This window comes from Passer montanus, unplaced genomic scaffold (assembly GCF_014805655.1).
Source record: "Passer montanus isolate IOZ18808 unplaced genomic scaffold, ASM1480565v1 scaffold66, whole genome shotgun sequence".
Taxonomy (NCBI): domain Eukaryota; kingdom Metazoa; phylum Chordata; class Aves; order Passeriformes; family Passeridae; genus Passer; species Passer montanus.
Window position 1 is genome coordinate 2,714,307 of NW_024371704.1, and position 23,528 is coordinate 2,737,834.

General features: G+C 43.3%; 1 protein-coding gene across 44 annotated transcripts in view; it reads right to left on the minus strand.

The window, feature by feature from the left end:
* The window catches only part of MAP2 (microtubule associated protein 2), a 225,864-nt gene that overhangs the window by 68,365 nt on the left and 133,971 nt on the right, over positions 1–23,528 (minus strand). For 39 of the 44 annotated variants that reach the window (XM_039728589.1, XM_039728612.1, XM_039728608.1 and 36 more), the window contains one exon: positions 2,284–2,569. The exons of 1 other annotated variant lie outside the window; for it this stretch is intronic. In XM_039728589.1, coding sequence (XP_039584523.1) covers positions 2,284–2,545 — 262 coding nt within the window. In that variant the 5' untranslated portion in view covers positions 2,546–2,569. The remainder of the gene's footprint in view (positions 1–2,283; positions 2,570–23,528) is intronic. 4 more of the 44 variants (XM_039728620.1, XM_039728618.1, XM_039728619.1 and 1 more) reach the window with 1 other exon arrangement.

The window sequence follows — 23,528 nt, forward strand, 5'->3', positions numbered from 1 at the left end:
TGGGAATTTACAGACTCCAACATGAAGGCTGAGAAGCCAAAGATTTTCCTAGGTTACAGTGCTGGACTTGTACCAGAAAAAATACAACCCCTGTATATCTACTCAAACCCACAGCTTGATTCATTATCTCCATCGACCGTGGCTTCCTGTGCACTTTCTCCTCAGATGTTTGGAGTCAGTAAGCTACTACAAATGATTGAATGATTCACATTATTGATAATTATGTGTACCAGAGTGGCATTTAAAAACCCTACCTGATGCAGTGCCCCGCTGAAGTTACAATTTGCAAACAGACAAACACAGCAAAGACAACTAAATTTTGTGGTGAATTACAATCCTAATTTCAAGATCAAATTATGAAGTGAACATCAAAAATCTAGAAGCCCTGCCCCACATTGCATTTAGCACATCCAGCTAGTAAATACTAGTTTGAAGGGGCAAAACACACTCTGGTTCCTTTCTATAACTACAGTAAGTTGCTAACTGGTTTCTCCTTCAAAAAGAGAAAAAATATTGAAAGAAATATATCTTAAGTATCCTACAAAGGTTTACATTGCCCTGATTAAATGTGGGCTTAGCCAGTGCATGAGTATGCAGTGCACAAGTTTCCAGAGCCAGGAATTCAGGCATGAAGGCAAGCAGCTCTAGGGACTTTTCCAGTGCTCAAGGACAAAGATGTCATGAGATAAGCTATATTAAGACTCCCAAACAAAAGCTGTACTTATTGACAGTAAGTCTCCACAGCAGAGATCTCAGAGTGTGAGCAGACAGTGAGAAAACTGCAGGGAAGGAGGAAATGAGGCCACAAAGTGGTGACTGAAGCAAACTTCACCTGGATGAAGAGTAATCTTGTTCCGTGTCCCCAGCACTACTGCATGTCCTAGAACATGCTTCCTCATTTTGTCTTGTTCTGCTTTTAAGCCCTTGCCTCAAAAAGCAACACAAAAAGGCATTACTGTAATGCCTGCTGATGGCCAGCAGTGGTTTTCTTCCTCCTGTCACCCATTAGCTGCAAACTCAATTAAATGTTTGGATCTCTCTGTGACCAGCATTCAGAACTTGAGCTTTAGAGAGCCTGAGAAAAGCATTTCTCCCCTCGCTTTCTAAGGGTAGCAGACTCCTCTTCATCCTGTGATCCCAACTTTTGCAAATATATGGGGGGACTTGTCCAACATGGGGTGACAAATCTGTGGCAAAGATGAGACACACACTCAGTCTCTGTTTGCTGGCTAAACACAGAATAAAGCTGGGTTAGAGCAAAGAGACAAGACCTCGTTATCATCTCCCCAGTCATGTACACTGTGTTCACCTGATTCCTTTTACCTTGGCCAAAATTTGAAAGCCAATCTGCAAGAAGAGACTTAAAAAACAAACACATTTACTTTTAGCAGATATCTCCATTTCCAGCACAATTGCTTATGAAATCACTGTATGGTCCAGGAGCCTTAAAATTCTCCAGCCTCTGAGAAATTATGGATAGCATCTCCAAATGCTGTCAACAGCCAAAAAAACGTTGCTAGAAAGATCTCTTTAGCATGCATGAATGGATGCATCAAGGGCAGTTGTGTCTGTACAAGAGAAATTCTTCTTGCACTGTGCTTTTGGGGTTTGGAGTGGGAACTCTGCACAAAGATAATTAGCATTTACTTCTAAAACAGGAAACTTGCTTTGCATATTTCATTTTGACACAGTCACACTCTTTTTTTTTTTTCCTGCAAATAACAAGCTGAATTCTAAAAACCTTACATAGTTTACAAATAGACTAAGTCCCAGTGAGCATCCAGTGAAATATGGCTGGGCAAGGATGAATAAATGCTGATACTGAATTGTGGTGTTCCCAGCCAGAATGAGCAATGCATTATTTTGCCAACAGTACATGGTTTCAAGAAGGTCTTGCTACTTGTGAGCAATAACAGGAGAATCCATCCCTCCTGCACACACAAATGCACGAGCCCTCCATGCACAACAGTTGGGCAGATTCCTACTCCCTGGTAGCCCAGAGGACCCAAGCAGCTGCTCTGCACCAGTCTGCTGCCACATCCCTTGATGGGTGACCCTGTCTCATTTACAAGGAAGGCCTTTCCTGAAGCCTTCTCAGAGCCCTGCCCAGAATCCTGAGTGTGTATCTGGGTGAAGATGCAGTCCTTGCAGTGAAGAGCTAGTGCCCTCCAAAGCACATACACCCTCCTCATGTCAGCATCTCCACCTAACATCTCCTCTTGGAGAAACCCCCAGGGCTCTGCAGAGCCCCGTGCTCTGCAGCAGGGCATCGAGGTGCATTACCTGCAGTCTCCCTGTTCCCTGATGACAACTCTCCGTTGATCCCATTCTCTTTGGTCTGAGCATACGTCCCTGGCTGCTCGTGGCTGCCCAGCCTCAGCTCCTCATCCTCCCGGTACGGAAATCCATTGGCACTTCTGACCAGTCCAGCGCTTGCGCCACCCTGATCCTTAATTTCAGGTGAATGTGGGTGTGAAGAAGCCTCTGTTAGCTGACCTGAAGTCCAGTGTGGTGCCTTGGCTTCGTCTTTCCTATCCTCAGCCATGGCTGCTTGCCTTCACCGCGTGGCCTGTAACGACATGAGCAGGAGAGATCAGCTCCAGGTGGGTGACTGTGTCCCTCACTGTCAGCACAAGCACGTCACCAGCAGTGCTGCTGGTAAATTCAACCCAGCAGAGGAAAGAATTGTCTCTGTTTGTTTGTCCTAGCCGTGAGTGAACTGATTTAAACCCAAAAGAAACCACCAGCAGTAAAAATTATGGGTCAAGTCCTCCCTGACTCTCACATGCCTTGCAATTATTAGCACCATTTTCTTGATGGCTGCCCGTTCATTAATCTGATTTTAACGCATTAATTACAGTTAAAATATCAACCCAATTAACAAGAAGTGAGTCTGTCACCACAGTGCCACGACCTGTTCCCAGGGCAAAGAAGGAAGAATGCCACAACTGCTACAAGTGAAGCTGCTGCTGCACTGAGGGGCTGCAAGGTGACACAAGGTGACATGGCCTCCCCAGCACGTGCAATCTGCTGTTTGTCATGACAGAAGCCAAGTCTGGGAATGTGCACTGGGTTCCTGAACATCCATGCTGTTGACCCCAGTTAAATGCCCTTTTACTTGCTGTCATGTGAACATTCACACACATTTGCACAAGCCTTTTGTCCGAAACAGACTGTGGGGAACAGTTTGTTTCTCACACAAGCATGTGCATTCTCTTTTGACTGTCAGTATTTGTACAGAAATAAAACTAATCATTATTTGCTATTTCACTCCTGTTAGTTAGATCTCATTTGTCCAAGCCAAGGAGAAGCCACTGCATAAGCCATAGCACTTGGCTATTCCTCACAGATAAATGCAGCAGGAGCTCCTCAATATGTAAACCTAGTGAGGCAATAAATCATAATCATGTTTTGATGATACAGTAGCCTCTGCAGAGGAGAAGGCGACCTGCCCTGACTTAGCTACTTCAAAGTGGAAACCAGCAGGCCTTTTCCAAAAGCTCTTGCCACCTCCTTTTTTTTTTCCCTGGGAGAAAATAACATAAAAGCAGTGAGCTGAATGCAGTTGACCAGCCACATACGACAGAGGCTGAGCAGTCTAGAAAAGGCAGCACAAACTAGATAGTGCATGTATTCTGAAGATATTTAAGAAAAACAAACCAGAAAAAGAAACTAGTTTTCATAATGTCAGGTCAGTTTGAAGAAAACCTCTAAACATGAGAAAAGGCTGTTTGCCAGATAATCATTCATAATTGATAATTTGACCTCTTTCTGATCAGACATTATAATTTATTAATAACGGCTTTCAGAGCTGCTGTAGGTTTTTAAAAAACTATGGTGAATCACAAAATTAGATTTCATTCACAATATGTGACTCAAACTGGAGTTCCACATCAAAAAGGACTAATAACTCTTCTGCCTCATGGTGAAATCACGTTGTTTTACAAAGTGTCTGCCTGCTCTCACCCTGACCCAGCATCATTCCCTGGAGGTAACTAACTGCATACAGACTGAAGGAGCTGGTGAAACTTGCAGCCCAGGTTTTCCTTTGAGCTGTACTGAAAATGATGGGATGAGCAGTATCACAAAGAGAGGAGACAAGCCTCAGTCAACCAGAGGTAAGAAAAGAGTGAACACGTTCCACATCCCTTTGCTTTCCCCACCTCTGTTACCAGAATGGGACACTGAACAGGGAGACATTCTGCCTGTACAGACAGAGCTTTAAGGCAGCCATCTCACATCATACCAGCCCAAGATGGGCAAAAACCCCTTCCTACAAACAAAAGAAAATATACCTCTGCCTCTAGATCTGTTTAGTGCATGATTCTGGAACATTTTCTCACCAGAACCTTTCCAAAACAGGCCATGGGACAAATGTCTCCCTTTTTACAGCAATGTGCAGCACAACTCAAAGCCATCACTGTTTGGGATATGAAGGCAGAACAAATTCTGTACTGGGGAAAAAAAGGAGGCAATTCTCATGTCCCTTGGGGAAGCTCAGGAAAAAACTACAAAAAAACCAGATAAAACAACCAAAGAAAAAGCCCAAGCCCTAACTCAAGGCTCCCTCACCAACCCAGTGTGCTTTGAAGCTGAAAGCAAGACCCAGGAGCAGGATGAACCTGCCACCAGCTTCACCAGTTCAGCCCCTGGTCACCCATGAGAGGAGCCCAGAGCCACAGCAGGACATGGAGGGTTATGAAAGAGCCAAGTGTAGGGAATGTGGCTCTGAAAATCACTGGGACAAATGTAATGGTTCTATTCCAGCACCACAGTTTGGTAGCTATTATCCATGAAGTATTCTTCCTGGTTCCAGGCAGACACTCCCTGCCTCACTTGAAGCTCTTGAGGAAGGATATTCACATCCTCACAATGGACTGTGTCACAGAAGTCCCCAGTGAAAATAACAAAAGTGCTTTTATCTTTAAAAATAAATACAGTGGGCAGACTTCAATGCGAGCTGCGTGTATCTGGAGGCAGAATTTGGCTCAGTATTTATAAAAGATGGTTACAGAGTAAAGCATGGATGAATTCATTCTTGCCTCTCTGTTATTCATCAAGTGCTCTCAGGGTTTATAATGGTAGGAGAGAAACAGCGAGTGAGTCACACAATGCATCTTTGTACTCAGCAATTTAGCAATGACTATCTGCTGTGTGCTGTGATTCATCCACAGCTTGGGTTAAAATCCAGAATACACAGGTGTGCTCTGCACCATCAAGTGAGCTGTTTTTCTTTCATTTCATTAGCATACAATGGAATTAAATTAATCAGGTAATGTAAATATTGACAGAAATACTAATGTGGCCAGACAATATAGCAGAATTTAAATAGTCATAGCTATGTAACAAGAAAAAGTCTGGAATAATTTGGACAACCTAGGGAAACACTGTTCTTCAGAGAAGCAAAAAGTCCCTCTTTTTACCACGAGTTTCTTATTCTTTGCATAAGCTGCAACGAAAGCTTTTAAAAAGACATAGATAAGAAGGCACAGCCAATCCTCCAAAATGTCATGCTGTTTTAGTTCAAATTGATTTGGACCTGTACGAGCCTTCCTTTGCTAACCATTACAACAGAACTGCTTCATCAGGGAATACACAGCAGCAGTCTTACAGCAAGTTCTCACTCTTTGTGAAGGTTAGTGGTAGGTCAGGGACCACAGAGCACCACAGTCTGGTGCTCAGACCACAGCAGCAGTCTTACAGCAAGTTCTCACTCTTTGTGAAGGTTAGTGGTAGTGAGGGCATGACCAAGGAGGTGCTTGACCACAGCAGAAAGGGCAGTGGAGCTCAAGTTGCACCCACCCACCAGCACAGCCCCTCACTCCAAAGCCATTCTGGCCCACACCATGCCCACAAGCCACGGGGCAGGCTGTGGTAGCCACACAGCACAGGAACACTCCTCCCTCAGGATGTTCCTCACCCTGAAGTCTGATCAAGGCCACCTATCAGCATAGGACTGGGGTGGGAAATGTCCCCTCCTTCCAGAGGGATCACATCAGTGATACTGAGCCACACCCACGGGCCATGCACAGCCCTCCCAAAAAGGCTTTCCCTGTCCACAGTGACATGAAGGACACTGCTGAAGCCACTGCTTGTCTGAAGAGATCCTGCTCCACTGGCAGCAGCAGTGAAGAGATCCTTGGTCCTTGACGGACCTTAAGTTCATGCTGTTGTAACTCAGGCAGCGCACTGAGGGGACAGCATTGTGGATCTGAGCTGGACATCTTGTCTTCTGAACTATAACCTGGAGGAGAAACTATGATAAAAACGAACCCCCCCAGCTTTTTCAGCCATTTGGGAACTGTACAGAGACAGAAAATACTTAAACACAGAGGGACAAATCTCATGGGGGATATGGGGTCTGACTCTGCAGTTGCCTCCTCCTTTTGCAGGCTCTCTACACATATTTATTAATCCGTCTGCTCTTTCATGTGACACCAGCTCCTGCTGCCGTGGCTGGGTTGAACCAAGCCTGAATGCTTTGAACTCTGTGCATAGCAAATCACCCACAGTAATACAGCACGAGGCCATGATATGCAAAACCCAGGATAATGCCGATTTAAATTTCCTGTCATGCTAACTGTCCAGAATCATCTCAGTATTATATTAACACTGCCTTTGCATATAAACAGATGAATTTTCGATAAATTTCTTACTTGTTAAGACAACAGAATTAGGCCAATACTGAAGACTTTTGCAAATAGACTGCCTTCCTCTTTGAAGCCATGTTTTTACCTGATCTTGTATCTATGAGCCCGTTCAGAGTGAAATTAGGATATTTAATTTCAGGGAAGCTAATTCATCAAGTAAGAGAAACAGCCACCTGGATACATGGAAGAAGAGCTACAATTCTAGCTCAGGCAAAAAATTATCACTGGAGGTTCCTGAAGGGAGAGACAATACACTCTCTAAAAGAAAGAAAACCAAACAGGTTTTCTGGCAGGGTGTATGGCCAGATCCTGAGCACAGTGGGAAGAAGAGGGGATGTGCCCAGTGTATGGCTCCAGGACCAAATCCTGGTTCCGGAGGGCAATTTAGCTCAGATTCACCAGAGCACTGAGTCAGTTGCCCAGAGTTGCAGCTGCTTCCAAGTCAAGAGCCAAAAGAGGGAGGGGATTTCTCCACAATCTGGAGTGCACAGATATGGCTAAAGACCTCAGGTATCCAGGGCTTCCAAAACTCCTCAACCAGACTGCCTACAAGAGATTTTTTTAAAGAAATTTAAGAAATTCAGAGAATTTCTTTCAGAGAAAATAAATTAATGAAGTGACATATTTGTAATTTTTTTGCAGAAAGAAGAGCACCAAGAATTAAAGAAGAAATTAAGATATCTTCAAAATGAGTTACACTGTACACAAATAGGGTGCAATTGAACTTACACTAGTAAATGACACAACAAAAGAAATTTCATAACCACACACCAACTGTCCAACAGGGATGATGAATCTAAATATTAAATACTAGGCACGGTGATTTAAAAGGTCTCAATGGAATTTTCCAGTAAATTTAACTTACTAACAACTTACATCTAGAAGAGCCAAGGAAAGCAGGGAGGTATCAGGAGGCTGGAATAGAAACAAGAGGCAGAAGGTGGGAAATTCAGATGGATAAGTTCCAATAACCTCCTGCTACCATCAAAAGCTCAGGCTGTAGTACACAAACCTTACCAATGCTGTTGTCTTCATGGACTCTCCACATATCCACAAAACAAAAAGGCCAATTTTGGATGCTATTTCACTCCTGCATTTCAGCTAAGAAACATTTCTCAAATTAATATGACTATTTTCAGATGTGAGCCACAAATCAATTAACCAAAGCGACACTTGATGCTAAATGCCAAAGTGCTGTAATTGCAGTAATATGGAATATTATTAGAGAGAATTATACATTCTCTCCACTTTACTCCACTCTCCTCTCTAGCTGAATAAACAATGAACAAATTTCTCTGACATTTTAGAACAAATATGATTTATTTCTTCCTTGTCCACTGCTTGAATTATTAGCTTTCAGCTAGTCCCTCTTTATCAACAGTAGAAGCAAGACTATCCCTTTAAACACCATCATGCATCCCTTAAAAATGCAGGCAGTGTTCATCTCCTCACATTTGTACTAGCATTTGGTGGGCTTTAAAGGCTTTTTCATTTCCACCCTGCAGTTAGTCAACAGCCATACAGTCTCTGTAGACAATTCTTTTGATTGCACCTTGGACTACAAAACAGGTGAAAATAATGGATGATGCCTGCACCAGAGGCTGAACAAGAAGCTTACTGTGGGAAGATGAAGAAAATGAGAAATTGTTTTTTCCACAATCTGCCTGCCTGGCAGAGCTGAGAAGGAGGGATGGCTGCAGCCTCAAAAGCAGTGGATCAGATCTGCAGCACTGGCACAGCAGAGACAAGTCCTCTGATCCTTCCTGCACAGTGTCCAGGCCTGTGACAGCAGAGATTTATCCTTCTCAGAGCTCCCAGCAGGTGAGCTGGACACCAGTGGAGCCTGGCAAGTGGGAAGGATGGGTCATCCCACAGCAGAAACTGCCCAGGCCCTAAAGAAAGGGGAATGCTTTCACTTTGAGAAATGTTCATCTGACCAAGCCCTGCTCTGTGCCGAGCTGCAGACCCTGCTTGGCCAGGTGTGCACCCAGGTGCTGCACAGAAGGAATGAGATGCAGCATGTTGTATTTCCACGGGCAGGAAGCAGCTCTGTCCCAAGGCAGAACACAGGCTCAGGTGAATGAGCCATTCAGCTGTTACTCCTTCCTCCCTTGGGAAGCTGTTCATTTCTCTGGGCTGCTGCATGCACCTCAGCTGACTCCTCTTGCATGTTCCTCTCTGAGATATTTTTGCCCATCTTGGAGGGCTGCCCTCACTCCCATGCTCAGGATCTACATATCAACTTACTCAAACTCCAGAAATGTAAAACTGAGTGTCCTTCTCTCTTGAAATGGTGACATCATGGTATTAGCAGCTTGTGACTGAAAAACACCCCAAAAAAAAACCTACTAGAGCTCACTTCTAGATAAAAAGAATCCCTGTACATCCCTTCTTGCTTCGACACCAGCCCTTTTCAACAAACCCTTGCACTCCTATCTATCATAATTGCTTCCTGCAGGATACAGGAAAGATATTTTAGCTGGTGAAGGAGGTGGTAACCATAACAACAGCACCATGACAACTACAAGGGATATCTGAAACATGAAATACAGCAGAACTTATTACCGATAAATTTGGTCCACAATAAGGATGGGAAAAGCAGCAAAGCAGCCATAGCAGCTAGTGAAGGTGCTAACACAAAAAAACACACGTGTCTCTGGATTAAAGTGCATAGAATCCTGCACATCTTAAGATGAGGCAGCATGACAGCCCTGTCTCCCGATCAGGAAACAAAAAGGCAGTGTCTGCTCAATCCTGCCTCAGATCTCTCCTGTCTTAAGGGAGCAGGAGGGATTGAAGGATGGAAGGAGTGCTTCTGGGAAGCCAGGAAGTCTCCTGGCAGCTCCAAGATTTCTCAGTGGAGCTTTTTGTTCCCACGAGAGTCACTGAAACAAGGCCTGAACAAGAACAGGGCTCCCCTCAGGGGAGCATCTCTGAGTCAGACACACTGCATTGACTTTTCCACCAAACACAATTTCAAATGGGCACCATGCACTTCAGACAAGGCATTGCAGTTGGCAGGCTTGTCTGGAACAGAAGGCCAGCAGCCATCTAAACAACCTGTGCCAAGGCTCTGACTTCAGCTCTGGCAGAGAAAAACATTCACCAACATTTGTGGCTCCATCAGCTTTTTCACCCTCCATGCAGAAGGCACATTAAAACCCACCACAAACAAACAGCACTAGCTCCAAGGGCTGTGGCAGATGAAGGCATTTGGGGTGTGATCAGAGGAAACACTCAAAGACATGGCCCTCTTAGGGCTTTTCACAGGGAATTCAGCTCACTGGCTTGATACACAGGATTGCTCAGCATAGGCACACCAAGCAGTGGGTCCCTTCCCAGCCCAAATACTTTGTCACCCTCTGCACAGCTTTCCTCTTTTAAGCCCCTTGTTCTTCAAAACACTGCAATAGCCTAACTGGAAAATAATGGTACACTTCAGAGATTTTCAGGTTTATACTGAAGGCTTAATGAAATAAACACTCAACAACTCCGTCCTTATTTGTACTTTTAGAGTCTGTTTTATCCTACCAAAATAATTAAAAAATATTTGCCCCATTTATTACAGACAAATCTTCAAAAAGCTAAGAAAATCTGAGGAATCCTCTAGTTTATGGAGGTGATTTTATAGGCAAAACATGATTCAGATTGCAAAAAAAGAAATCTTTTTTTTCTTATTTCTCTCTTACCACAGTCACTTCAAACCTCAATAAGAAGACAGCTGAAGATCTATGACAACACCATGGCTGAGCTGCAGGATGGGCTGTATACGACAAGAGTACTCAAAATAGTATTTAAGGAGGAAAATCCTTCATTGGTCAGGGAAGAAGTGTACAATGTGATATAGCCATTGCAGGCTAGGGAAAACAAGGTAAAACTACAAGAAATACTCACAGAGGTATCACACTAAAAGCACTGCCAATGCTGCCATCATTCCACAAGTTGGGGCAGCTAAAACCTTGGCTGGCTAGCAAAGATGAATATTGAATGCTTGGTTCCCCTCCCCACTGTCAATTCCATTATAACTTTCAGTGCTTATAAACAGCTGAAACAAAGGCACCATCTTCTTATTTATTGCACAGGTACAGAAGGACACTACAGCAAACACTACACAGCACAATCAACTAATTCTCACCCTCCCATTTCCAAACCTGTTTTTTGAAGAAGTGCCAGCCAAATTGGGTATTTGCCACAGGCCCTACAAACAGGCTGCATAGCTAGGTGCTTCCTTTGCTCTCAGGTTACAATTGATCAGCACTTGTACTTGGACAGGGGCTGGTAAAGGTAACCCACAAAAAGACTGGAGTGAAAATCTTAAGGGTTTGTTTTCCCTACGTTGACCTTACTAAGACACATCGATTTGATGTTGCGTCTCTTCTCTCAAGAGATTCCAGGATGGATGGCAGCTGGCATTAGGCAGTGAAAATAATTAATTATGCTAATATATTACTTGCATATCCTCCACATAGGACAGGTCTAGGCTCCTGCCAGCTGCAGATGAGCTGCTCTTCATGCAGGTGAGGCAAACTGGACCATTCAGCAGAGGTGATACAAACTTATCTGCTAAGCAGAAACACACACAACAGAATCTCATTTACCCAGAATAAAGCACTTTAACTACACTGGTACGTCCTTGCCTTCTCTGGACACATAACTTATTGACACAACCCTTGTTTCTTCTAGTTTCACCAAGATCTCATCACACATGACACATTTACACATGATCTTGTCTTTATTTAGTGAGCTTTTAATTATACTAAAAAAATGCTACCGTATAAATGTGTCTGCACATTTTGATTTTTCAGAGGTCTTACCTACCTTTGAAAACTAATTCTACTCATGCTACAACAGTGAGCTTTTAATTATAATTCAAAAAATGCTGCCTGTATAAATGTGTCTGCACATTTTGATTTTTCAGAGCTCTTACCTACCTTTGAAAACTAATTCTACTCATGCTACAACACAATCTTTGAAAAATCCCAGATGCTATCTTTGGGAACATCATCATGTCAGCTACTACAAATGGCATAACATATGTCCTGGGTTAATTTCTGGCAGATTCTTCCCTCTAAATACATGCAGGGGAACAAGCCTATAGCAGAATTCTGAAACACAGCTCTCTGCACCCTCTCCAAGGCCATGAACCCAAAAGAGGATCCAGGGATGGAGCTCCTGATGCAGCTGCCATCCTAACTTAATTCTGTCCTTCCATATGCTGAATTAAAGGAATATGGTCAATTGTTCTATAACTGAACAAGCACCACAAAGATGATGATGACAAAATGAAGTATGAAGGGGATGACAGGAAAGGATCTTCAAGCTGCTCCAGCTTCTTTGGGTAAAAATTCTTGCTGGTGTGAAAGAAGTTTCCTCCCCAGGTCAAGGACAGCAGATTATTTTGTTGCTGAGAGTGCTTTGAGCTTCCCTTCCTAACATTCAGACACACCAGGCAATCATGCCAGGCACAGAGTAAAGTAAAAGCATTGCACTGTCTACCAGAGACATTGTTCATTCATGCTGAAAAAGAGCATCAGGCAAAAGAAAGCTGGTGCCCAGGTCCCTCCAGCCAGACTCACTTAAGCAGCTTTGATTCTCAGTTTCATGGTCAGGAGAACTTAGAGGGCCCAGGAACCCATTACAGCCAACAGGAGTCAAAGCCTTTAGCTGCAGCATAAAGCTTCTAACTGTAAATAAATAAATAGAAGTAAGGAGACAAAGCTTTGGAAAACTGGTTGGGAAAGAGGTTATTCACAAATTCAGCTTGTTTCTATATTGACAACAAATTTGGCATTGATTAGCTAGTGCTAGAATTTTCTTTCCTAGGGAATGCCTGAGTAGTGTTTGTTGTACTGCAAAACCTTGAGCAGAAGTGATAAGATTATTTCATCCCTTCATACTATTTTTTAACTAGTGATGTTACAAATAAAGTACTTCTTTAAATTAAATATACCCTTATACTTGTATGACTTAAAAATATGCTGTCCACCCACACTCAGCCACCCACTTGTATGACCAATGACTGTATACCCTGGCAAATAAAATAATCTCTCTATCTCAAAATGAGAATACCCAAAATCATCTGTGCTCTAAATGCTCTAGATTATAAAATCACAATATTTGGGGTATAGTTTTATCATAGGTTTACCCTGCCAAATCTTTACTCAACCAACCTACAAAAGAAAATAAAGGAGGCAGTCATTCTCTAGCCTGTTCAGGCAAGGAGACAAGAGGGCAGGGAGGACAGAGACAGTATTGAAGGAACTTGGAGCCACAGGAACTGATTTTTCAGCTCTCACTTTCAGAGAAAGCTTTTCCTTCAAAAGTTTCAATTGAGCTCTTGGACTGTGCACTGAAAGAGGAGTACATATGTCTCAGCCTGTACTTGAACTACAGTGATATTTTAAAATTTTTATTTTTAATTCCTAGTGGTTTTGAATTTAGAAAACTAAGGTATCTAAAGCATAAGCAGAAAGCAAGTCACTGAGTCTCTCAGCCTTTCTGAAATCTTAATTGCAGGGGTTTTGTCACAGCAAAGACCTATTCCAGAGACTTGTTTCTTCCCTAAGATCCTGTGGGTGTGTGCACCTACCTGATTCTTGCTACAGGTTGAGTTTAACCTTGTTCTGCTGCCACCCCTTTTCTTCCCACCCAGTGCCAAGGAGCTGATGAATGTTAAGTCAGTGGCACACTCCTGGGATAAGATGAAGAGTGAATATGAGTTTGTGTGAGGTACTGAACAAGCCCAGGCCCAGGGAGTAGGGAAAGGTAAGAAATTTGCACTGGATGAAGGAACAGCCTGTCAAGAATGGCAAGATGTGACTGAGGAACACATTCACTGAGGAAAAGGTCTGGAAAAACCCCAAGCCATGGGACAGAGCATGGTTTTTTAATACAGAGAGACAAATGGTGGGAAGGAGGAAAGCTAGGTTGATCTCTAATCAAACCACCCAGTCTAGACTCCCGCCATTAGCAGTGGCCAGCATGAGCTGCTCCAGATAAAGAAGGAGCAAGGAACTCCACAGAGCTTAGGCCAAACATCTGCATTTTCCCAATGCAAGTGACACAGTTCTGGTGATTTCCATCAGAGCCAGGTGCCTTCATGTCTGCAAGGATCAACATCATCACACTCCTTCCAATACTTAGCACTGCACACAGAAGGTACCCCCAGGGTGACTTTCTGGACAAGGAAAATATCCTATCTGTGTCCTTCCACGGACTGCAGCCAGAGATTTACACTAAAAGACCAAGAAGACACAAAAAGCAAAACAGGTACAATAGGTCATGCAGAGCACTGATGGACACAGAATATTCACACATGCACTCGAGGGCTTCTGCTGTCTTTTTTGAAAGGTACCCAGGATCCAACCTGGATCTTGGATTTATCTTGAATTTCTCTGTACATTTCCTTTTGCAAAGTCTGTCAGCAGCACTAATGCTGATGCTTGTTTAGGATGCCTGAAAACATTAATTATTAATCGCAAATGAAATAAAGTAGACCTGGAAAAAGTACAAAGAGCTCAACAAGGATGATAAAAGACCTAGAGAAGCTTCTGTGAAAGGAATGACTAGACATGCTAACTCTTCATCCTGGGAAAGAAGGGAATGTGATAAGTGTTTACAAAAATGCACACAAGTGTGCACGGAGAAGATAAGCAGAGAAGAAAAAAACAAACAATCCTCTTTCCACAAAGAGCTACAGTGCATCAAACAGAACTCACTGGTGATGGGCTCCCTGCAAAAAAATCCAGCAATGATTCTTCCCGCTGTATGGAATGTATAGCAGGGGGTGCATGATGGAATTTTACACAGGTTCAAAAGTAAACTGTTGAATTTTCCTTTCATTGTTTTTCCCATGGTTTCTCAATCTGAGAGCCTTTTTGGGGAAAGCAATTTTTTTACCACATAAATAATATGTAGCTCTAACGTGGATTAGCGGCTTTGTTTGATATTTTAACATTGACTTTAATTAATTGTGTGGTTTCTTGTCATTCATTTTTAAAGGTCATGAAGTGTGATGAAATACCACATCCCCTCTCTGAGCATCACAATGCTTAACAACTTCTAATGAAAAAACATTGTATGACACAGACTATTGCTCTGCAAATGAAAAGCACCTATTGATCAGACAGGCTCTAGCAAATGAACGGCTTTGTTGGTCTGATAAGTTTCTAACTGAAATACAACATTACTCCCAGATATCCCTCTGCTGATGCAGCAAAAGAGGCTCTGCAGACCATGCCTTGCCACTTGCATGGAGCTGGTTCACTGCATGAAGAAAGGGGGTGCCCATTTTCAACTCATTCTGTGGAAACAACTCGATCACCTCATGTTAAAAACCCAGAGGCAGCACGGAGGTGACTACAGTGACACAGAGGGAATTATCAGGTGGGGGACATCACCAGGAAGAGCAGCTGAGAGAAATGTTCTGTGTCAGGGGTGCTCCTGAAGAGGAACAGCACAGGGGCAGCAAGGAAGACAAATGGCCCTTCTAGAAGGACCTGGTTATGTATCCAGAGCCACTACTTCTAAGAGGGCTGATGAGATAGTGTGTATAAATGTTTTATAGCTGAGAGGCTCAAAGCTCCAACAGTGCAAGCAAAGTCTTGTATATTTTCTTTTTCATGCAGGGCAAGCAGTCTGGAACACATGTCCTACCAATGACCTCCACTCTGACCCAGAGGGGCTGTCTCTGGCTGAAAAGATGATTCATTCACTCTGCCAGAAGGGCTGAATGAATAGGCAGTATTCAGACTGCAGAACACTTATCACTTGGGATTCCCTCAAAATTTAGGTCTGACATGACTGGGTCAGTAACCACGCGCTTTTGTTCCTAGCTCCTTGAACAGAAATGTCTCCTTGCATTCTTCAGTGGTTCCCACAAATCAGGTCGATTTTTATGGCTTGCTAATTATTACTGCTAGACTTCTGCAGGGCTTCATGATGAAAAGTAGTGTATTTCTGAAAGCTCAAGGCACAAAACTTACAGAGTAAATCACTATCAGGCAGCAACAAAATCCAGCCATGGCAGGCACTTGAATATACACATCTGGGTAGTGCCTAACTTCATTTGTTTAGGAATAGAAAGTTTTGTTCTGTTTTTGTTGATAGAGCATACTAAAATTAATTTGCATTATTTGCCAATATGCAAAAGGAGCAAAACAAGTAACTGTCACAAAACAGACTTTGTCTAGAGGTGCATCAACATCTATCACACATGCAGAGCTATCTGAAATGCCATTAGAGTGCACAGTTACACCTCAGGAGCTGAGCTGTCAAATAAAACAGGGATAACTGCATAACCCTAACTGGGTATCCTTCTGCACATATAGGCTACTGCCTAGCTCAACAAACATATTTCATTCTTCCCATTCCCTCTGTCTGGATTATCTCAGTACCTACTGCACCAGCTGCACATCCACTGCCCCATGGTCTTCAGTCCCTCACCCAGGGCCTGTTTGTTGTCCCATCTGCAGCTTCCACCACTGCAGACTTTGCCAGTGTCACCCTTCCCATACCACTGTCCACTTCCAGGTCTTCTCCTGCAGGTTTCATTCCAAACAGCAGTTTCCCAATCCTTTATTAACTTCCAGTTTTCCTTCCTGGATGTCTGTCCCATTCAGCCCCTCTCTCCAACCTGCCTCTATTTCACTGCTTTCCCATCCACACCTTTCATCAAAGCTCTCTCTTCTGTCCTTCACTCCCTGCTTCAACAAGTTCTTGGCCTTGAAATAAAGTACAGATTCAGCCATGGGAAAGCTAAGAACTCCCAACACAGGCATCTCAAAGGCTTTGCTACATACTCTTCATCAGCAGAGTGCTGCCTGTCACACACATCTGGGCTCTATTCCTGTCCAAACTCCTGGTGCTGCTGGAATGGCCTTCAGGAAGAATCAACTTGAATTCTGGAAGATCAGAGGGAATGGTTTTGGACTCTCTGGGTCCGTCTTGCTGAGAGTAATGCAGTGTTCATTTCTCCTGTCGTGGATTCCATAATCTCTCAGCTTTTCCACTGGCACTGCCACCACAAAGTGTCTGAGCCACAGCTGCCTCCCCCATGTGTGGGACAGGAAAGTTCTGATTTTAGAGGGGAAAAATTTTCATGAGGGGAGTTTAAAAATTTTTGTTCATTGGTTATTTAAGGAATTTCCAAACATTTCTGTTGATTCTGTTTGCCATTTGGCATTTTGGGATGCTGTTGGGGAAAGACTTCATTTTTTACAAACCCAAGGGGTTTGAGAGTTGCTGAATTTTACCCTACCTTTCATTTAATTTATGGGCTGTTTGCAGTGTTCAAAGTCCTAATGTTCCTCCCTGTGGCAGCAGCTCTCTGGTCACAGAGAGCAACAGGCAACTTTCCCAGACATCGTTCTGGGAAAGACTGTGAGAAGATCAAAGAATCAGAGAAACAATCCTTATCTTGGCTTGCTGAACCTGGTATTGGGAACATGTAAAATGTGTTATGGAGATGTGTTTACTAAAGAGTGGTTTCTTAATTAACCAATGGTGATGGTGTTTGGATTGGAGGACCGATTAGGTCCACCTGTAGCAAACTAGGATATAAAAGTATGGGTTTCTTAATAAAGAAAATTATCAGCCTTCTGTAAATGCATAGAGTCCATGTGACTTATTACCCGGTCCTGTCCTATTGTGCTGACACTTCCCCAGTTCTCACATTCCAACCCCTGTGTCCCTAACCCCAAAAACAGGACAGGAGATGGAACCTGCAATGAGGCAGAGGTGAGTCACCTGCTATCTGTCATCTCCCCTCATTTCTATCCCCTTCTCAGGGCTATACTGGCCATACCACTCTGGATCCTACCCTAACCCACGTCCCCTTATCCCTCAATCCTATCTCCCTTGCTATGGTTTAGAAAATGGCACCCACCTCGTGAGGGGGGCCGCCATGTTGAGTTTACTCTCGCGCCCCATTATTTCATCAGGTCCTCCCCCTGGCATTGGGACCCTCAACCCTGGACCACACATCCCGAATCCCACCCTGGAATCCCACCATTTTGATACAAGGCCTTCAGGGCAGGCCCCACCTCCTCTGATTCACAGCCCTTTCCGCTTCCCACACCACTGTAAGCAGACATGGCACCGACTGGAAGGCAGCCACCTTGGCTACCTCAGGCCCAACACAACGGGCCATGCTGGTCAGCCCAAGAACCCGCTCTTCTGCCAAGAGGCAAACTTCCTCTTCTGAGGAAAAGAGTGAGGGCTCATCCAGATTTGAAGACTCATGGCAGAAGATGTGGGAAGCAGCAGTAAAGGGAGGGGACTGGGAACTGGTGTCCAAAATTCAAGTGGCACCAGCGCGGTATCGCAAGGGAGCTAACCCAGGATGGGAATCCATCTCCCATGGGGAAATGAAAGACATTTGTAAAGCTGCAAAAGATCATGGGAGGAATTCGCCCTATTTTAACAACCTGCTAAATGTAGTGTTTGCAGCCCATGTTATGGCACCCCATGACTCGAGACTTTTTATGCACATCCTACTCTCCCCCACTGAATTCATCTTGTGGGAGGGAGTATGGAAAAAACAACTACAACAACTATTAAAGGACTATACCCAAGAAGATGGGCACACTTAACATTAGACCATTTAGCCAGGGAGGGACATTTCACTAAGCTGGAAGACCAGACAATAGAGCTGTGTTAGAGGATGTAAAAGATGCAGCAAAAGCAGCACTTTTACAGATACCAGATGGGACAACACCAAATATTGACTTTAGTGACATTCGTCAGGGATTTGTTGAAGCAAGCCACTTCACCCCCAGGCAGGTCCTGGCCATCAAAAGGGGCACAACATTCCAAGGTCTCCCCATCATCTCTCAGTGAGCCAGTGGCGAGTAACAGGCAGCAAGACAGTTGTCCCAGATCCAGTCTCAAAGGTATAAAACTACCTGAATTTACTCAGCCTGAGCCCTGATACAAGGTTTGTTCTGGGCAGTGCCCAGACTGTAGCACAAAAAGTCATACTGAGACTCCTAACAGCCCGTGCAACAGAGCCCATGCAGAACATCAGGAAACGTTTTTCTGAAGTCCAGAGACCCCCCCCCACACACACACACACCTCCAAAAACTATCACAAGCAATAAACCACCATTGCTTTCTCTGCACCTAGCCTTGCACCATGTGAAACAAAAGATGCCTCCCATCAAACGCTGGAGACTCCTCCAAATTTTGAGAATGCACCCATGAATAAAGAGGCAGTAAATTCAGTATATATATACAGACTAACTGTCCCTCTTCAGGCTCACTCCTCTTAGCCCCTCTCTGGGCACAGGAGAAGATGTGCCTCAGCATACAGCCCATGTCCAGCCCTACACCCATCTCTGAAACACCCCTACGGCCATGAAAATGCAGATGAAAAAATACAGGTTCAGGGATAGAGACTTCCTGATCAGTTCACAGATTGTCATACCCTACAGCTGATGTCTGCACTTTATTAGGCTGATGTGGCATTTGGAGGCATTTTTCCAGGGTAGAGGATTGAAGCATTTTCCAGCATCACTGGGTGCCCTACATATGCACTGTCAAAGACCAAGAAATTATGAAAATCACTTTTTTCTTTTTTTGACGGAATACTTACTGTCCATATACTTACCATATTATTAAAAGAATGCCTTTGCTGCTGTCCTTTTAGGTGTTACCAGTTTGAAACACTTGACACGAGTGGGGCTGCAGCACAAACTAGAATAATGAAATCCTAAAAGCTCCTTTTCCTGAAGCACTGCTAGGATCAAACCCTACTGCGTGCATGCCAATTGGCAAAGATTTTCAGAGAGGATTTACTCTGGTGCTTTGTCAGTGTTCCTCTGTGAATATTAAAAAAAGTCAGAAGATTTTTCTTGAAGCAAATTTTTGCAGCCCTCAATTTTCTTCAAATTTCTGACCAGTTTAGAGTCCCTTACTTGTGAGGTGCATATTGTTAACATCAGGCTAATAAAGACTACAACATCCACTTCATTCCACTTTATGTTAAATAGCCCATGATCAGTGGAAAAAAATACCATTTGAAAAATATAGCTGATGTTTCAGACATGAAACATTCAAATGACAGACTGCTTTGAAGAATGCAGTGCACTTCAGGCTGTTGTACCACTTCCAAGGAGCCTTGCTCATATCCACCTGCAGCTTCTGAAATGCAGGCGCTGCTCTTCCTTTAGCCACAGCAAGGAACTACTAAGATATGCTCTTAAATAGAAAGTTTCTATCAATACTAAATGAACACAAAGGTGACAGGAAGTTACTGTATAATCAGTTCTCTCCATATAGTTAATATTTCATTGCTCTCTTTGTTCCCTAGCATGAAACCCAACATGGATCTACTTTCTTTGGCTGTTGACCTTTTACTCCTTTTTTTACTGATTTACCTGTTTAAAAACCCCAGGAGGCTTTAATGTGAAAGATTCCCAAAGACAACAGGAAGATTCATGAACCTGTCCAAAGCTCTCCTTATCATGCCAGAACAATCTTCTGCAGCCAGAAAGGTACAGAAGGAGCTAACATTAGGGACAGTCAGTGCAGCATTTATAGTCTTCTGCTCAAATTCCCAGACCGGTATAAAAAACAGTCAGGGAAAATACCCTAAAGACATGGTACAATAAAACTTCTCACTCCATCTCTTCTTTTAATCTAGATTTTAAAAATCATCACAATTTAACTCCCAACATTTGTTTTTCCATTTCAGCAAGATAGATGATCATAAGAACAGGGGCAGCAGCAAAGCCCAGTGCTGCAGCCATGGCATAGAATATTACATTAAAGCCCCTGGAAATCTTCATCTCTGCAAATCACTGTGCAGTGTCAATGCAAAGCCAAATTAGGCACTAAAGGGCAGAACTGGACTTTTATACAATAAACTGAACAGCCAGTCCCTTGGCAGGAAGAAGTCTAAGCACTCAACTTGTTCTTGAGCGGGAGGAAGAGTCAAGCAGTCCAGCCTTGCAGCAGAACAGATCAATAATACCTGTGAGGGAAACCAGGGAGACAAGGAGAGCTTTTTTTCTCCATATCAAGATCTCTCTATCCTTACCCAACCCCTAAGTGCAGCATTCTGTCTTACTGGCAATCCTCGTGCTTCTGAAAATTCTACTTTCAACACTTTTCTGAAGGTGTGGGCTTGGTCCTACCAACAGAGCCAGGCATGTCTGCTGGGAAATCACCAACATGCATCAACAATCCCTGACATACTGCTCCTGGGACAAGGATATAATTCTTCTGCAAGTAAGCTAGGCAAGGATATTTGGGGTGTTACACTGTTAAATCCTTCAATCCTTCACTGCTCATGTCCTGTAAGCAGGCTGTAATAACAAAACAAAAGAAACACCAAATCACACCACAAAAAAATGGAACTTCATGTATTTAAGAGCTGGAAATAGCCAGTACATTTTCTCATTGTAAATCAAGTTTTTTTCCTCAGCACCTAAGAGTATCTTAAATTTTCTAACACCCCCACGGGATTACTGACCTGCACTACCTTGGTCACTGCCTAGTTGCAGGACTGCAAATACATGGCACTATAAAATTACTGGGTGCAATAAGCATCAAACACAACACATTTACACCACACATGGCAAAGCACTAGACTGACCAACTGACTTTCATGAGTTAGCATGTTTTAGTCATGTAGTGTTTTCAAGATCAATTCATTAACGAAGGTTAAGCATTCAAATCAGATCCTTCATGGCTTCATTTCAACCCCTTCTGGCTGCTTTTTCTCTGCATCTTTTCCTACATGAGAAATACATGATAACTCCACACAGAATTCCAGTTTCTCAAGCATTTTCATGTGTGCTTTGATGGGGGCTCATGCTGCAATAGTGGATGAAAACATCAGTCACTAAAACTGCCTCCCTCAGGAAATACAAATATGGCATAACTGTGATGCGGGAATACATCTGAAAGAATGAAACAGCAACGTAAGGAGTACATTACACACTACTTTAATTGCACCCTCTTTACGGAGAGCACAACAATGGAACCTGGTAAAAAGATGATGAATGTTTTCTGCATTTAGCACCACCTGCTTCCATTTTATTTCCCTTGTCATCTCTGCACCAGAAACCCTGAAATAACCAGCATCACTGCAGTTGTAATGACTTGAACACCCACCTCAATCACATACAGAAAAAAGACTAATTTTGAAGGCTTTGGTGCTTTTAAATTATGTTTGTTACCATGAGAACTTGATTAAAATGCCACCCACAAGCTTGCAGAAAGGGGGTAAAAACAACAACAAAACAAAACGAAAAAATCTACTTTTAATCAGTGGTAGTACACTTGCTGCATTGCAGCATTCTCACAAGCTCCCCAGCCTTCTGCAGTAAGAGGCAGCAGAGACACCCAGAGAGATATATTTTGCTGAATACTTTAGTCAGGAAAAAATTTAGCTGACGGTTCGGTTGTTGTCCAGTACTTTTATACAATACCCCATGCAAGGAAGATAAAGTACATACATGTTCTGCACCATGATACAAGGTTCGATTTGAAATCCAGACAATTACATGTATGTTAAATGTGAGGGCAACACCGACAGCCACCCAGGACAGAAAGGTTTTTTGTTGATATCTGAGATAAATCAAAGCTATGAAACCCTCTGCTTTCCCCTTCACCCTACCAATTTGTTAGCTTTATACACTTATGCTGATTTTTATGAATATTTACTTCTAGAAACTCAAACAATAGCACTGTATCTTCTAGGCTTCTTGCCTGTTTCTTTTTTTCTTTTTAATTTACAGCCTTACATTTGGATTAATGGACATGGACACTGCATTCCTACAGTCTGACTAGGAGCCAGTTTGCACCTCAAGCCTTCAGCCATGTCAAATCAGATAATTAGACTGTGGCCGAAACAAAAACCAGCAACAAACCACACCAAGCAGCTTGGTCAGCAGTGGATGTGTGAAATGCCACAGCTGATGCAGACTGCAGGAACAGCCTGCAGGCAGTGGTGGGCAAGAAAAGAGAAGAGCTTCCCACCTCTGACAGAACAGGCAGTGTTCTCACTAGGCACTTACTCAAAAGGAGTCACAGAGCTCTCTCTTAAAAGATATATCTACTCCTCCACAGGAGGGAAATGATTGCTATTGTAATTAAGAGACCACCTAAACTGTACCTCATTGAAGGTGAGAAGAGAATTAATATCCCCATGAAAGATCAATCACCCTCTCCACAACACTATCCATGTTGGAGCACTAGGCATCCTTTCAGCTTCAAAAGCAGGAGCTCCGTGAGGAAAAATCTATCAGCCAGAGAGAGAGAGATGGCATGAACTTGAACTATGCCAGAAACCCTGGATACCACCTTCTCAAAAAGACAATGTAAACTCAGGTGAAACAAGGGGGATAAAATAGACTTTTGAGATAGCTTCAGTGGAGCAGGCAGGTCTCCCAGTCCTCCACTTGCATCTTTACACAGCATTAATAGCTGCTCTCTCCATTTTGAATGTCATGTGCAATGTGTGCCCTTGCAGCTGTAGTTTCACCTGCCATGAGTTAAGCACTGCAGATAATAAAGGGTTCCAGCAGAGGAAGAAACAAACCCATGCACCAGCAGGAGGGATACCCTAAAGACAGAGATATCCTGTCTGAATCACGCAGGCTGCATGGGAGGATTGCACCACCTAGGTTGGGGAGACACAAACATCTTCCAGTGACACCAGAGGCTCTCAGCCATGCAAAAAGATACAAGTGTATTTGCTTGAACTTAGAACATTAGATGTGGAGAGTGTCATAACCCCCACCAGACAAGCTCCTAAAAGAGACTTTTCAGATCACTGTCAGTCATATTTTAGGGAAGAATTCTAAGGAGCATCTATCACTGGTAATTTCTTTGAGGTCAAGAGAACTACCTTGACCTACCCCACCTCCGAAT